This window comes from Pteropus medius, unplaced genomic scaffold (assembly GCF_902729225.1).
Source record: "Pteropus medius unplaced genomic scaffold, Ma_sr-lr_union100, whole genome shotgun sequence".
Lineage (NCBI taxonomy): Eukaryota > Metazoa > Chordata > Mammalia > Chiroptera > Pteropodidae > Pteropus > Pteropus medius.
The window spans coordinates 31,470,308-31,486,638 of record NW_024355205.1 but is presented as its reverse complement, the minus strand read 5'-3'; the positions used below and the strand labels follow the sequence as shown (position 1 = coordinate 31,486,638).

Genomic DNA, 16,331 nt, shown 5'->3' with positions numbered 1-16,331 from the left:
AATCTTAAGTGTACATGCTTCAGTGACTTTTGATAAATGTATCTACTTGCATAACCAGTATCCCAATCAATGTATATAATTTTCCATCACCTTAAAAAAGTTTCTTTGTAGTCAATCCTTACCCCCTTAGGCAATCACTGCTCTGATTTATAGGACCATTGATTAATTTAGTCTCTTGTTAAGCTTCATTTAAATGGAATTATACAGTATATACATTTTTGTATCTGTCTTCTTTTACTTAATCATGTTTTGAGATTTTTTTCTGTGTGGTTATATGTATCAGTTCATTCTTTTTTGTTGCTGAAAAGTATTCCATTTTATGAATTCATCATTTGTTTATCCATTTTTCTGTTGATGAACACTTAGGTTGTTTCAATTGGGTTATTATGAATAAAACTGCTATAAACTTTCTTGTACAAGTCTTTTTGTGTGTGTGTGTGGACATATGTTTTTACTTTCCTTGGTAAATACCTAGAAATGGAATTGCCACGTTATAGTGATGTTATTTTTAACTTTATAAGAAACTGCCACCAGAAATATATGAGATTACCAGTTTTTCTACAACCTCACCAACATTTAGTTTAGTCAGTCTTTTTAATTTTAGTTGTTCTCCTGGATGCATGATGATATTTAATTTGCATTTTCCTGATGACTAATAATGTTGAATACCTTTTTATGTGCTTTTGTTAATTAACTGTCTTTTTAAGTCTTTTGCCCATTTCAAGTCTGTTTAAGTCTTTTGCATGCTTTATATTGCCTGTATTTTGTTTATCTTTTTATTATTAAAGAGTCCTTTCTATATTTTAGATACAGGTTCTTTGTCAGATATTTGTTTTGCAAATATTGTCTCCTTCTGTAGTACATTGATTTTTTTTTCAGATTAATAATAGGACCCATTAAATTTAGAGGCATTTCACCTAAACCCATATTTAAGTATATTACTTGAAAATATAACTGATATATTGTTTAGAAATAAGTTTATTTTTATGGACATACTATACAATGTTATAATTTTTGCTTTAAATAGTTGTCTTTTAAATAGAAGAAAATAAGAGCTAGTCTTTTATATTAACCCTATCTTAAAAATAGATCATATTTTTTTTCTGCTGTGAATGTCTAGTAATTTTTTATTATATACTGGACATTGTGATTGATACATTATAGACACTCTGGATTTAGTTATCATCATCTGCAGATGATGATAACTAAATCCAGATGAACTTTTTGTTCTAATAGGCAGTTCTAAAAGGCAGTTAAAGTACCAGCTGATCACCTCGAAATTGTGGAGACTTGATTTTACACTTTAGGTTAGAGTGTCTGGAAACCTCGAGGTTTTTACTAATCTCTACTGAGTTCGTGGAATGCAGACTTTAAAATGTCTTGCAACAGGCAGCAGCTGAAATCGCCGCTTAGTTCTTTCGGCCTTCTAGCTATGTATTTTTCCTCAGTTCCTTGGAGTCTTCTCATCATGTGCTGTTCCAAGGCTGACAAGGTCTTTAAAGAGGTTTTCTATTAAAGTATTTGGGGCTCCTTCCTATGACTCACCCATTTCCAAGACTTTCCCCTTCAATTTCCACCTGCTCTGGTAATCCTGAACTTCATCCTCTGATACCTCAAGCCAAAAAAGATTGTGGCTTTTCGCTTAAGTTTTAGCCATTTTGTACCACGGGGATTCACTGGGCTGGGCATGGGAGGTTAAGGGTGTTCTTCAGGGCTAAAAGCTAATAAAAGTGGATCTTATTCATTGTGTTTTCTTTCAAGGGTCAAAACTGCTCTACTTTCTGCCTGCTTTTCAGCACTTTCAGTGCCTTTAAATTACTTTTTCCCTTTCTTTGTGGAATTAGAAGTATCCCTGAATCACCTTATCTGAACATACTCTGTTTTGAAAATTCCCACAGCATATTGTACCTTTATAGTTAGTTATGTACACGATTTTCTCCCCGTTATCTATTGCTGCATTACAGATAACTGCAAAACTTAGTAGTTTAAAACAGCCATTTTATTATGCTTCTGGTTTCAATGGGCCAGGAATTTGGAAAGGGCACAGCCAGGATGATGTGTCTCCGCTCCATATGTCTGGGGCCTCACTGGAGAAGGCTTAAACTCGGGGGGTAATGCTGTAGCTGGAATAGCAATCAGCTAGCAGTGTCTACTTACACATCTGGCAGTTGATGCTAGCAGTTGGCTGGGACCTCACCTGGAACTGTGGGCCAAAACACCTGTACATGGTCTCCTCACAGCATTGCAGCCTTGGATTTTTGTTACGTAGCAACTCAGTGTTCCAGAGAACCAGCTACATGCTGCATTGTCTTTTATGGTCTAGTCTCAGATGTTGTATAGTAGAAGTTACATAGCATCACTTCTACTTTATAGATCGACCAGTCTTTATTGTGGCTCGAATCCAAGGGGAGGGACATAGATCCACCTCTCAGTGGGATAAGCGTCATAGAATTTGCAGACATGTTTTAAAACTACCATGCTCATTTAGCAAATAGTAAGCTCCCCACTGTGTCCTGGTATAGTCAGTCCTATGTACATTTCAATAGACAGTCATTGAAATATTGAATTTTTCTTCTTAACTACAGTACATTTGGACCTAAAGTAAATTTGTGTTTAAAGCTTTTAAAGAGGTGTAAGATATTTCTTAAAAACTTTTCCTTAGTGTTTTTTTTTTTTGTATTTTTATTTGTAGAATACAGTATTTAATGAAAAATCCATGCTTAAGGGGTGAAAATGGCAGGCTTCCTAGATAATTTCCGTTGGCCAGAATGTGAATGTATTGACTGGAGTGAAAGAAGAAACGCTGTGGCTTCTGTGGTGGCAGGTATATTGGTAAGTGAAAAAGCCTGGTTGGTGACATTTATGCCTCATCTTTTGCCCTGAAAATTAATGCCGATTCCTTTGAACTGTGAATACCTATTTAAAGCTATTTATTTCACTGTTATTTTGTATAAATAATTGTCAGAGTCCTAGATACTGAACTCAATATGGTAGGAGCTGAGTTCATTTGACTGTAAATTTGCTAAACTTAATATCTTTTCTTTAGTTCCAGTGAGAATACAATTATTGTAGGAAGTAACATTTTTAAGTTAATGATATATATGTCTTTTAAGATCCTTAGAGGCTCAGAATTTGATGAAAGCAAATATTATGGTTGTGACTCATTGAAATTCGAGATGCGTAGACAGTAGTGATGACCTTAGGCTACATTAGAACTGATGCCCTGCAGTGCCCTAGGGAAGAGATGCCATCTCCATTCCCCTAGCGGCAGCAAGTGAGAAGGAATTTGTAGAGGAAACTGTTGCTTAATTTTCTTCCTAAAAGTTTTTTTTTTTTTACTTTTTATTATTGAAAATGTCAAGCATGTATACAAAAATAGTGAGAATGGTATAAAGAACCCTCCTCTTCTTACCCCATGTACTTAACAAAAATCAAATTGTGATCAATCTTGCTTTAGCATTCCATCAGCCAACCACTCCCTAACCCTACTGAATTTTTTGAAGCAAATTTCAGTATCTATTACATTTTAAAAATTCATCTCTTTTAGTCTGTGGTTTTATATCCGAAGTCCAATAGAGAAAAATAAAACAGCAGGAACTAAAGATAATTGCAAAGCAATCTGCATACTGAATTCTTTTGGATATTTCTGAGTTTTTCTTGGCCTTTATGGTCATCTCACCTCCACTTAATTTGTCTATGAAATTCTTTAGCAACTTGTCTACGTTAAGTCTATTCAGTTAGTTTACGTAGAAACATTATTTTACAAACTCATGTTTAGTCAGTTACATAGTATTTAATCAGATTATGTAATTAATACTGGAGCAGGCTTAAATAGTTTCGGAGATATGAGAGCTGACTCTTGCTAAGCATACAGCTCATTTTTGGAAGGAAAATTGCGTGGGCATATTAAAAAGGAATGTTCTTTAGAATGAAATACATCAGGTAATCAGGGAGCTGGTTAGTTGGAAGTTAGTTAAGAGAGCTTTGGTTGCATACAATTATTATGGTGTATGAAAGAAGTGGATAATTCATTCCCTGATAATACATTTTTCTTCTTGCATTGAGAGAACTTCGGAATCGTACACAGTTTTGATTAGTTAGGTTCACCTCATGCTATAAAGGATAAGTAAACAAGGATTCTTATTTTTCATATTTCAACATCCAAAATTCAAACTAGAAATATTTTGTGTTTCATTTATATGGTCTGTAGAAGAAGAGGAATGTTTAAGAGCAGGTGTGATGCTAATCTAAAATATTAGTGTTATTTTAATGACTTGGGTTCTTTCTCAAGTTTTTTACAGGTTGGTGGATAATGATTGATGCAGCCGTGGTATATCCGAAGCCAGAACAGTTGAACCATGCCTTTCACACATGTGGGGTATTTTCCACGTTAGCTTTTTTCATGTAAGTATGAAGGTAATTCTCAATTCAAGATGATTTTTCTAAAAATGTATTTTCCTTAAAGTTTAACACTCTCTGCTATCTGGAATAAAATTTTAATTTAATTAATGGATTCTTTAACATGATAAATAAATTCCCATTTTATGAAGTTTTTTTTAAATCAGGAATTAGTGTTGAATTTAGTAAGATATTAGGTGCTTTTTATAGTCAGTGGTATCTTATAATTACAGTTGATAACATTTTTTCTTTCTTGGCAAGTTAAAAAATAATGATGCCTCTAAAAAAATCAGTGGCATCTTAGATTTCATGAAATATGTTATATTTCTAGATTTTTTAGTAGTGAATCATCCTTAAGTACTAAACTTTTACCATGGATTATCATTTTTTTTTAATGTGTCTTGACTATGTTTGCCAGTATTTGGGGGTGGGAGGGTGAGGGCAGGATTGGTATCAAATGAGAAGGAAATGGCTTTTCTTTTTTATTAAATCATTTTTGGATTTATTCGTTATCTCACTTCGTCAAACAGTTTGAAAGCTTTTCATGGATGTCTTTTAATAATTAAAAACTCTTAAACTTTAGATTATATAATTTCCTTATACTGGCAAGAATTTTTTTTAAAGTTGAAATTACAGAAGATGGAATTACTTATATTCATTCAGGGGGCTAAGAAAAGGGCATTCCTGCTACAGATGTACCTTGCTCTAACAAAAATGCAAAGGGAAGCTGAATAAAGTGGGCCTATTTATTATACATAGACCAAACATTCTCAGAGTTTGAGAAATGTATCAGAGAAAACCATTTGACTTTTAACACAAAGAGAAACTTTTAAACTTTTGATATAATGAGAGCCTTAAAATGAGAAAATGCACACTGAGGCATTCATGTATAAATATAAAATAGGCAAAGAAATCAGAAAAATGGCCCCTCTTTCATAATCTCTGGAGACAACTAATAGTAATCTCTTAAAAATAAGGGTGTTTTCTGGGTGTACTTTAGGGAAAAAAAGACTAATGTGACATTTGTATCTACTAGGTTATTAAGTTAAAAGGCATGTTCAGTTATTCAGATATTGGCTTTAGTTAGGAAATATTTCCCTTTGAAATATTGGTGAATATTTTAGCATCATGAAAGCTTATTAGGTGATTTTGTATTGTTCTAGGATAAATGCTGTGTCCAACGCTCAGGTGAGAGGTGACAGCTACGAAAGCGGCTGTTTAGGAAGAACAGGTAAAGGCGCTTTGAGTTGTTAATGTATGCTGGTGAAAGGGGGATTTCTCAGAAAATACAGAGCCTCTAGTGAGTCTTTAATTAGGACTGGTAATGGTTATGTGGAATATTTTTTTATTAACTTTTTAAAAAAGTTTGAGGTGTTATTTAAATCTTTAGGATGATTAAAGTTACTTCCAGAAGTTACTATTTTTGTCATGTTATACTGCCCATAGTATATGGATAAAATGTTACTATTCAAAGTCAATGGATCTTGGACTCCAGGTTACTCTTCCAGTGCTAACGATGGATTGATTATTCTTATCCCAAATGTTGACCAGTTATATTCCTTATGAGGTGGTGTCATGATTACCAACAGCGAAGCATGGGCACGTTAGGAAATCAGACCTAAGCCTACAGTGTTTTTCACATTCAGTTCTGATCACCACCCACACACTGCAGCAAAATCGTTTTAGAAGAACATGCTGTTTGTCTACATATAAATAATTTTTTTGGAGGTTGAATTCTTTTGAATTGTCATCCAATAGCATTTTCTTTTATTCAGATTATAACACAGTCTATTAAAATCCAGGAGTTTGTTTTTAGTGGGATTTCCATGCTGTATGGAAAAAACATAAATTTATTTCCAACCTTTAAGGACTACAGAGGGTGATTTGTGGTTATCATTGGAAATTTGGAGTAGGTGCCAGAGGAATTTTGAAGGATGATGAAGAATAATAGCAAATACTTGTAGAATAGAGGGTACCGGAGACTGTCCTGAATGCTTTACACATATAAACTTATTTAATGGGCACAGTATTCCTATAAGGTAAGTGCTCTTATTGCCCTCAGTTTTAGAGGAAGGAACTAAAACACACAGAGATTAAATAACCTGTCCAGAGTCACAGAGCAAGTAAGTGGCGGAGCCAGGATGTAAACACTGACAGTCTGGCTCCAGAGCCCACGTCTTTTGCTACCGTGCTATGCTCGTTTCCAGTTGAGAGCCATTTGGTGTCTGTGTCTGATATAGTAATATATATTTATTTTTTGTCAACTCGATTGGGTATAATTTGTATAGAGTATAAAATAAAATTCACTAATTTAAAATGTACAGTTTGATTAGTTTTGACAAATGTATACCGTTGTGTAACTGCCACTATAGTCATGTTATAGAACACTTCCATTGTTCCAGAAAGTTCCCTCCTACCCCTGTGTAGTTGATCCTCTTCCCCTAACCTCCTGGCCACTACCGATCTGCATTCTATCCCTGTAGTTTTGCCTTTTCTGGAATTTCATATGAGTGGAATCATAAAGTATAATATTTTAAACCAAATAAAGAAGATGTGAAGAGCTTAGCTTTTTTTAAAAAAGAATTTAATTTAAAACACTTTTGGTGGTAAGAACACCTAACATGAAGTCTATTCTCTTAGTGAAATTTTAAGCGCACAGTACAGTGCTGCTAACTGCAGGTGAGGTGCACAGCGATCTCTGGAGCCTACGTTCATCTTGTATGGCAGAAACTATGCCCGCTGAACAGCAGCTGCCATTTCCCCGTCCCCAGCCCCTGGCAATCACCTTTCTACTCTGTTTCTGTGAGTTCGACTACTTAGATACCTCATATAAGGGGAATTGCGTTTTTTAAAAAAAGGAAATCCTTTTACATGCAATAACACAGATGAACCTGGAGGACGTTATGCTAAGTGAAATAAGCCAGTTACAGGGGGACAAATTAGCTTTCTTTCCTACCCGATGCTTTCAGTGCTGATGCACATTTTCTAACTTCACTTCCATTGGGATCCTTTAAGAACTGGGGAAGAGGGGAATTGTGACAAATGACAGACAAACCTAAGTTAGAAGTGCACTGTGTGTGTGCGTGCACATACATGTGTTGCGCCCCACCCTCAGCAGGCAGTGTCAGGAATGAGTAAGAGTAAAGAATAAGAAAGCATGTATTAGCAAGTGAAACTTTTGTGCATAGAGCACACAATAATTGTCTGATTGTTTTTCTTTTAAGAATATTCCACAGACGTGGCTGTGGAATATGTTACTATTAACTATTTTCTGTAGGAGATTTCACTGTACCTTACCCAAAGTTTTTTAGCTTACAGGTAGAACTTGTATTTGCCTTGGGTCTCTCTGGTCCCAAAGCCCATACTTTTTACCCTAAGTTATTACATTTTATTCCATGACTATTCCCTACCTAGTTAAAATTTATAATTCAGGTTATACGTATAGTTTATATGTATTTACATGTGGTGCATAGTGCTTCAAAAATTAAGGATGAACTGTCTCTTAGGCATGCTCAGGTGTTGCACCATGTTGAGTAATGGCGTGGTTTTAACATGAAAAGGGGACCCATTGGTCTTCATTCATTTTCAGTATCTCATTCCTATGTGGTAATGGCTATCTGAAATACATTTGCTACTTCTAGTAGAGCAATTACTTTGATAATATATATGCAACGGGGTAAATTTTCAGGTAGAGTTTAATTAATCAATTTAGTCAGATAATCACTTATGAAACTTGCTTCGTTTAGTTTATTCAGCTATTAGTTTCTCTAGCCGGTAAAAAAGTAACTTTCCCTTTTTCTCTTTCCTTTTTAGTTTTTTAGAAATCTTCGTTCACTTAACTGTTCCAGTAGGCATATGTAAACCTGTGACTATCCTTGCAAAACATATGTCAGGTTAACAGTGTTTCTGGTGTTATGTGTTCCTAAAACATAGAGCTGCAGAAATGAGCCAAGTCATAAAGCCTATTCTTCACACAGGTGCTCGAGTTTGGCTCTTCATTGGTTTCATGTTGATGTTTGGGTCCCTTATTGCTTCCATGTGGATTCTTTTTGGTGCATATGTTACCCAAAGTAAGTATTCATTCCTCCTTTATTTCACAGGGAAGATTCAGATATGTCTTTTATATTTGGCTTAGTTTGTTAACTCCACCTGGAATAAAATTTAGTTTAATTACTCAGCTTGGAATTATGACTCTGTGTGAAGGTACATATATTGCTGAATAAAACTTCTTAGTGGGGTCGATGATTGCAATGGGATAGCCTGATTAGAATACAAGCCACTGATAAGACTGTAACTCTTAACCATCTCGAGAGTTTCTGATCTCCTTCCTTACCTGGGACAGCCAGGCTCTATGCTAGAGGCCCATTTACTGAGGGTCGTAGTAGTAAAAGTGAGAAACCTGTGCAGGCCTGTAGTCCCTTATCCACAACCCTAAAATCTACACAGTGCTAAAAGTTAGTTTTTCCATTACCAGTTGGGCAGCAATACCTGACCTAACTTGATATGGAGCTCATTATAGTCTTTATTCCATTTAATAAATCTTCAAATGTTTCCTTGCAGGAATGTGGTTGTATTTGATTGTGGGATGCTGGTCCCTACCTAGCTAGGTTTGCTATGTAATATTTCTATCCTGTGTTACCATTCTTAAATTTGAAAAATTCTGACTTCCAAAATCTACCTTGCCCCAAGGATTTCAGATAAGAGGTTGTAGACTGCAATATCTTTCTTTCCATCAGTACCTCTTCTCTTGAACCCCAGCCTGTAGTTTTTCAGTCAGAGGTTCAAGGGGAGTGAGTTTTTTTAAGGGCAAGACTGAAGATGTGTGTGTAGTCTTCATGCAGAAACTGTTGATGCAGTAGAGTGAGCTCTTAGAACCCATTCTGAGTTTTCTAGCTGTTCCAGGCACCACAGCTTTTCATCCAGGATGGGGTTGGAAAGCAGGACCCCATCTGAGCCTGTGCCTCTGGAAGCATCGGAAGAAGCTGTTTCATTGGCTCTCTCCCTCCCTCCAAAGGCAGGAGTCAGTTTCAGATAGCACAGCTTATTCATTTCCTGACCCCTCTATCTCTGGAATTTCTTTGTCACTCTGCTTAACTGTCACATCTCCTTGTCCTGACCCACGGCTGACCTTTTAATAATCTTGATAGATTCCCTTAAGTCTCATACTTTGATCAGTATCAGATCTTAGAAAACCTGTGTCTTTCACTTGGCACAGAATATGTCAGTGCAAGAGGACAGTGGTTGACTAATGTTTAAATAATACTGCTCACCAAATATATCTAAGATATGTTATTTTAGTTAATTAAAAATGCTAATGGAGCAAGCACCCAGTTCTAACATGCAGCTCATGTAAAGTGCTTTTTTAAGAACAACTTTATTGACATGTAATTTGCTTATCATGTAATTCACCCATTTAAAGCCTACAGTTCAGTGTTTTTAGCACAGAGCTGTGCTACCATCACCATGGTCCAATTTTAGAACTTTTTTTTATCACCCCAAAAAGAAACCCATTAGCAGTCACTCCCCATTTCCCTCTCCACCAGCCCTAGGCAACCACTAACCTACTTTCCGACTTTGTAGATTTGCCTATTTCATACACACAGGATCATATAGGAAGTGCATTTTAAGCTCATTTTATCCCTGACTCTAAGAAGGGTGGGCTACTGTTACTGATTTTCTTGGAAAGTCTGCCTAGTTACTTGAAGCAACACATGAAACTTTCCAGTTTCTATTAGGAAAATAGGAACCAGTTATCATTCCTGGAAGGTGTTTAGGGAAGTACTCAGTCTATAAAGGCTGTGCAGTGATGGATTGTATGTGAATCTTTAAAGAACTGGTACATACTGAGCAGTTTCTTGATCATGGACCTCATCTTATTTCTGCAGCATTGCTTGTTAAATATACTTTTCCGTTAACTGGATATGGTTTTACTTCAGAGAGCATTTCTAACACATATTTCAAGTCTTTTACTGTACAGGTTTTCTTGAGCTGTTAATAATCATGATAGCTATATAATTTATATAGCACTTTATGGGCCAGGTACTGTTCTAAGCATTTCTCATGCTCTGTGGGAGAGATGCTGTTATAATGCACATTTTACAGAGCAGGAAACTAACGCATGATGAGATTAAGTAATTTGCCTATGGACATACATTTAGTCAGTGGTACAGTTGGGATTCAAATCCAGGGGTCTGACTCCAACTTGGGGCACTTAACCATGCTGCTGCATTGTTTGCTATATCAAAAGGTAAAAACTGAATGTTTTTTAATCCTTTTGAGAATTTTTAATTAACACTTATAGTTTTATAAAAATTAAATATTCTCAAAAATTTAAGTAGTTTCCAGTTTTTTCTTTTCTCTTCCTATAAAAAGAAATTTCCTCCAAAAGAAATTCACTGACAGCATGATGATGAATTATAATGACCCTTTTCCTAATCCGTCAGGTTTGTGGAATAAAACTCCTGACTTTATGAAAGAAAAAAAATGAACTGTCGATTAAGTCATCAGGAATTTCATTGGTATCTTTCTAACGTTTTGTGTTTCTCTATTGGCCATAAGAAGTAAGGAGATGAGCTGCTGCTTCCTCAGCTGTCTTGATCCAGCTAGAACAGTAAGAGTTACTTTGGACAAAAAGAAAACCTAGTAAGCTCATTGCCTTTGATCCAGTGTAAGAGCAATCCTTTGTTTTGGGTAAATGAGACTGGGCATTTTTAAATTTCAATTTCATTATAGATTTCTTAGAGTTAAGAAATAATAATGGTATTGTTTTAATATACACAGCATGTTATGAATGGCACATATGCTTTGTTACTGCCAATTGCCTTTCGTAATCTTCTGGTTTTTTTTATATGTGCAGATATTGATGTTTATCCAGGATTAGCTGTTTTTTTTCAAAATGCACTTATATTTTTTAGGTAAGTTGTCTCATTTCTTAACCATACCTAGAATATTTACAGAAATGTCATCTTTATTATAAGGGCAGCATATGCAATGGAACATGTTTAAATCCCTTGGATTAGTCACAGTATGTAGACCTTCTTTTAAAGGGTGAAAATACTCTTGCGCATAAGAGTATACATAAGCCATTTAATTAGGGGGCCTGCTATGGGCCAAGACCTCAGCTGGATGCTATATGTTACCGTTTAATTTCCATTTAATTATTCTAAATATATAAACCAGGTTCCCATTAAGTAGATGAGGAAATAAGGCCCAGAGTTTACTTAAGGACACCTAGCTAGTACATGCAGACCTGCTATTTGAACCAGGTTGCTGTTTTCATAGCCTGTGTTTTGTTAAACAAACAAATCCATATTGGGTATCTTTATTAGAAAGGAATAAAGGGAGGGAGTAAGGGATGGAGGGAGGGAGGGAGAGAAAGGAAGAAAGGAAGGAAAGGAAGGAAGAAATTAGAATAATACATGCTGTGAGTGTCTTATACAAAACCTGGTAGGGCAGTTGGGTTTTTTTAATTAAGTTTTTCAGGTAAAGTAAGTATTAAAATGATATTAAAAGTATTTTTTAGGGGCTGTCTTCTAAACTCCCCCAAAGTGAAGCCTGTAGCCTATGCTTTTCAGAATGGACGTCTTTCAGTGTTACGACAGGTATTTTAGGCATCCGTAAGATCTAAGCCTTCTTTGCTTTTGTCACAGGTTTTAAGCAATTTATGATATGCTAGGGTGTCATTTTCTTCATATTTCTTCTGCTTGGGGTTCATTGAGTTCCTTGGATCTGTGAGTTTATAGTTTTCATCAAATTCGGAATCTTTTCAGCCATTATTTTTTCAAATACTTTTTCTGTCCACTTTGCTCTCCTGGGATTCCAATTACATGTATATTAGGCTGCTTGAAGTCATCCCATAGCTCACCAGTGTTTAGTTCTTTTTTGTTTTTGTTTTCTCTGTTTCAATTGAGATAGTTTCTATTGTTGTATATTTAAATTCACTAATCTCTACTTCTGCAGTGTCTAATCTACTATTCCTCCCATCCAATGTATTTTTCATCTCAGAAAAATACATTTCATTTCATTTCTATTAGCTTGATTTGTGTCCTTTTCTTTTTTTTTTTTTTACATTTTCCACATCTCTCCTTAACACGCTGATGCTTTTCTCTACCTCCTTGAACATATGAGGTATGTTTACAAATATTTTGGTGTCCTCGTCTAATTGTGTCCGTTCTGAGTCGGTTCCTGTTGATTTCTATTTTATTTTCATTTTGGATCTCTTTTCCCTTGTTTGCTTCTTTGCATGCAGGTAGTTGGGGGCTGACCTTCTGGTAGTTCTTTAAAATTTTTTGAGCTTTTTTTCTGGATGCAGTTAGGACCCTTGGAAACAGTTTGATCCTTTCGAGTTTTGCTTTGAAACTTTGTTAGGTAGGCCTAAGCAGCTTCAGTCTGGGACTGATCTGATTTGTCCCCTGTACGAAAGCAATAGACTGAGTATTCTTCCTGATGCTCATGAGTTCTGTGATTTCCCACTGTTTATGACATTACGAGGTCCTCCCAGCCCTGTGAGAGCTCCGGGAATTGTTCTTTCCTTTGGGTCTTTGGTATGTTCTTTCCTTTTCTCGGATAATTTCTTCATATTCATCTGCTGATCGATACTCAGCAGAAGGCTCAAGGAGAAGCCACTACACATCTCCTGAATGCTCTTTCTCTGTAGCTCTCTGTACTCTGCCTAAAAACTGTAGCTTTGGCATCCCTGAACTCTCAACTCCATTTCCTCAACTCAGGGACACTGCCGTGCTCCGCCTGGGTCCCTTTATTACACCATGGCCTGGACATTCGTGGCTATGCAAGATGTTTGACGGTTTTCTGCTATCTTGTGATTGTATTTCTTGACATGTGACTAACAGCCTTCTGGCGACACAGTAAGTTTTTGTGAAGACATGTTAGGCACTGTTTAGAGAGCAAATTTAAATCTGAATTCAGCCTCGTGTAGTGGTAAGTGAGTCCACATCAACGAGAGTTGGAGGAACCGAACCTCGAATGTACGCATGAAGGCCCGAGCTCACGTGGGCGGTGACTGCTGCATGAGCTCTGTGCTCTGCCCAGAGGCTGGCGAGGTCCGTGGCTGGTTGAGTGCGCCCTGCGCGCTGGGCCCGTTGTGCGTGCCGGATGCAGCTCCTCCTGTCTGGCCGCTCTTCCTCTGTTTCCTTTGAAAGCTGACCCTCCACCCCCTGGCCACTAATGGCTGAAGTTTCTTAGGGCTCTATTCTAGGCATTCTTTTCTCTCCTCACTGTTCCAGGCATTCTCTTCTCTACTCGCCCTTTTTCTCTGTCTGGGCGAGCTCCTTTATGCTTAGGACTCCAGTTATTCTATATGCCAATAAGTCACAGATGTCTCTCCCCACGTCTAAACCATGTACCCAGACTCCTACTTATCCCCTCCTAGGCGGCTGACATTTCAAATCCAGCACATCAACGTGCCCGCTCAGCTCACGGTCCCACAGCGTCCCACCTCTCCGCTCCTCTCCCTCTTTCTCCCTGCGCTTTGCTGAGATAATTCCCACTCTTGTTTTAGACCTCAGTCCGGTCACCAACCACCTCCTCAGGAAAACCTCGACCTCTCTCACCAGGTCAGAGCCTTCTGTTGCGCTCTCTTGGTGCCATGTACCTCACCTGTACAGCGCTTTTTTTTTTTTTTACAGTTGAGATGTGATTGTCTCCCTCAGTAGACTCTTAGCGTCATTCGTGAGCACATTTGCCTTTTTTTTTTTTACTCATAATCACATTACTAGCACTTACCCAGTACTCAGTGTACAATAATTATTTGCTAAATGAGCAGAGAATTGTAACATGGTTTGTTTTAAGGTGCTTCAGTTACTATAGTTCAGATACCATAGAATGCCTGCCACTATGAGGAATCCCCCTTTTCCTTACAAATAACTTTCTGGGCATTAAGGAAGGATATTTAATTAAGCTAAGCCATCAAGGTCAACAAACTACTCTACAAAAAAAGCAAATTTAGATCAACACCACCATGGTGTTTAATTTAGAAATTGTTGCAAAGGGATCAGTGAGGTATCTGTGAAAGCATATTTAGAAAATGAATTTTCCGTTGCTTGTTCCATGTGTTTTTTTTTCCCCCCTCATGATTTATGTTAATATCTTTATAGCACTCTGATCTACAAATTTGGAAGAACCGAAGAGCTGTGGACCTGAGATCACTTCTTAAATCACATTTTCATTTTGTTATATTCAATTTGTAGATAAATTTTTATCTTTCAATATAGTTATACATTGCCAAATGGAATAGACTGTACATTAAATATTTGTTTCTTTAACCTTTTATGCTCTAAGTTTTGAAATAGTTTTATGAAATTTCTGTCCTTTTTTTTAATGACTAGATTGTTAATATGTACATAATATAAGACTATATAGATGAGATGATCAGTATCAGTCTTTTATTCCTGAAAATTTAAAGCTTGATCTGTTTCCTGAGCCAGGGTTGTGTCATCATGTCATCGTAGAGTTAACTATTTTATTTCAGTATCTCTAATTTCCGAAGATGTGCAAAAAATGTAGCTCCAAATATTTGAAATAAGCACTGAGCCATTAAAAAAGGTATTTCAGCAAGTTGTAATTTATTTTGGCTTAAAAAAATGAGATTTTTTTAAAAGGAAAAATATTTGTTCCTGTATATTAAAGAAGTGGACTTTTATATGAAGATTTTTTAAATGCCTGAAAGATGAGTTCGAAAGCCTGTCTTAAAAAGTTAGTTCTTACTATGACTTCATTTGAAAGGGGAAAATACATGGTCAGATAAGCTCAGTTTTATATGGTTACTGTGAAAAGACTGTAAGGCAGCTCAGCCACATGCTTCTTATAAAAGCAGCTTAAATGATCTATCTACTAGGGTTCTCTTTTGACAGCCTCTCATTATCCGACATTACAAAATTAAACATCAGGCAAGTTTGAGACAACTGCAGTTTAAAAGCTTGAACCATATAACAAAGAGTGGAATAATTAGTTTCAAGACAAAGCACTGCTTCCTAAAGGGAGTTATTATGACCGAGTGAAAAATTAGGCATTTCATCCATTAGTTACTAACTGCAAGTCTCTTTTCGCTCCGGCTCTCAAGCTCTGGGCAACTCTTCCTGTAAAATATATCTTTAATCTAAAAGTGCATAGTCCAGTCAACTTCTTTTGCTGAGTTCAAAACACTGTATTTGCACTGTGTATATTCCTAGGAGAGATTTCAAGTGGGTATTTGGGTCTTTACTGTTGCTTTCCTTTGTTATACAGGTTTCATGTTGCACTGTTTTCCCCCAGAGGGATTTTATAGAGCCTTTTGTTGCAAGACAGTATCAGTGGTCTTGTATGCAGCTTCTAATGCGAGCCTTATTTAGCTTAACTTCTCTCCTCGAGAGGATTTACAGTGCACAGAGTATGAAGCAGTTGTGGACACTGTGCCTTTGTCTAGATGCCATCTTGTTTAATTACTTCTTTCTTTGTTGTTTTTTTCCCCTCAGAATGTCAGTAAACTTTGTCTTGCTTCCAACAAATTGTAAGACTTATTACTTGTTTCCATTCTCTTGTAACCTGCTGTAATAAATAATTACTTCTAACACATTCTAATATTGTTCAATCTGTTTGAGATAATGAACCATAAAAATCGGTTTGCTGTTCATTTTTCAATTATTCAAGTAGACCCAGTCAAAGAGGCATTTATCTTTATAAAATAAGGAGTGTGGAGGAGAAACTGTCCGTGATGTGGCTGGATGGGTCTAGAATGGAGATCGCTGGCCGCACCCCCCCTTAGCGGCTGTCCGATCATAATTGATGTCCATTCTGACATACATCAGCGCCCCTCCCCTGCCTCCCATGCCACGCTGGTTCCTGCAACAGGCCCTTGTCCTGACTGGTCAAGCACGTGACGTAATCTCCCGTACCTGGTAGCATTCACGTCCTAGCTCTTATGACTACACCCCGTTTCC

At 36.7% G+C, this 16,331-nt stretch overlaps 1 protein-coding gene across 4 annotated transcripts in view; it reads left to right on the top strand.

Annotated features, from left to right (window-relative positions):
• Positions 1–15,967, top strand: part of TMEM50B (transmembrane protein 50B) — a 31,465-nt gene extending 15,498 nt beyond the window's left edge. For 3 of the 4 annotated variants that reach the window (XM_039858064.1, XM_039858066.1, XM_039858065.1), the window contains exons 2-8: positions 2,693–2,832; positions 4,292–4,404; positions 5,562–5,629; positions 8,376–8,468; positions 11,255–11,312; positions 11,921–11,999; positions 14,511–15,967. In XM_039858064.1, the coding sequence (XP_039713998.1) occupies positions 2,734–2,832; positions 4,292–4,404; positions 5,562–5,629; positions 8,376–8,468; positions 11,255–11,312; positions 11,921–11,999; positions 14,511–14,603 (603 nt within the window). In that variant the 5' untranslated portion in view covers positions 2,693–2,733 and the 3' untranslated portion in view covers positions 14,604–15,967. The remainder of the gene's footprint in view (positions 1–2,692; positions 2,833–4,291; positions 4,405–5,561; positions 5,630–8,375; positions 8,469–11,254; positions 11,313–11,920; positions 12,000–14,510) is intronic. The other variant, XM_039858067.1, reaches the window with a different exon arrangement.
• Positions 15,968–16,331: the final 364 nt, after the last annotated feature.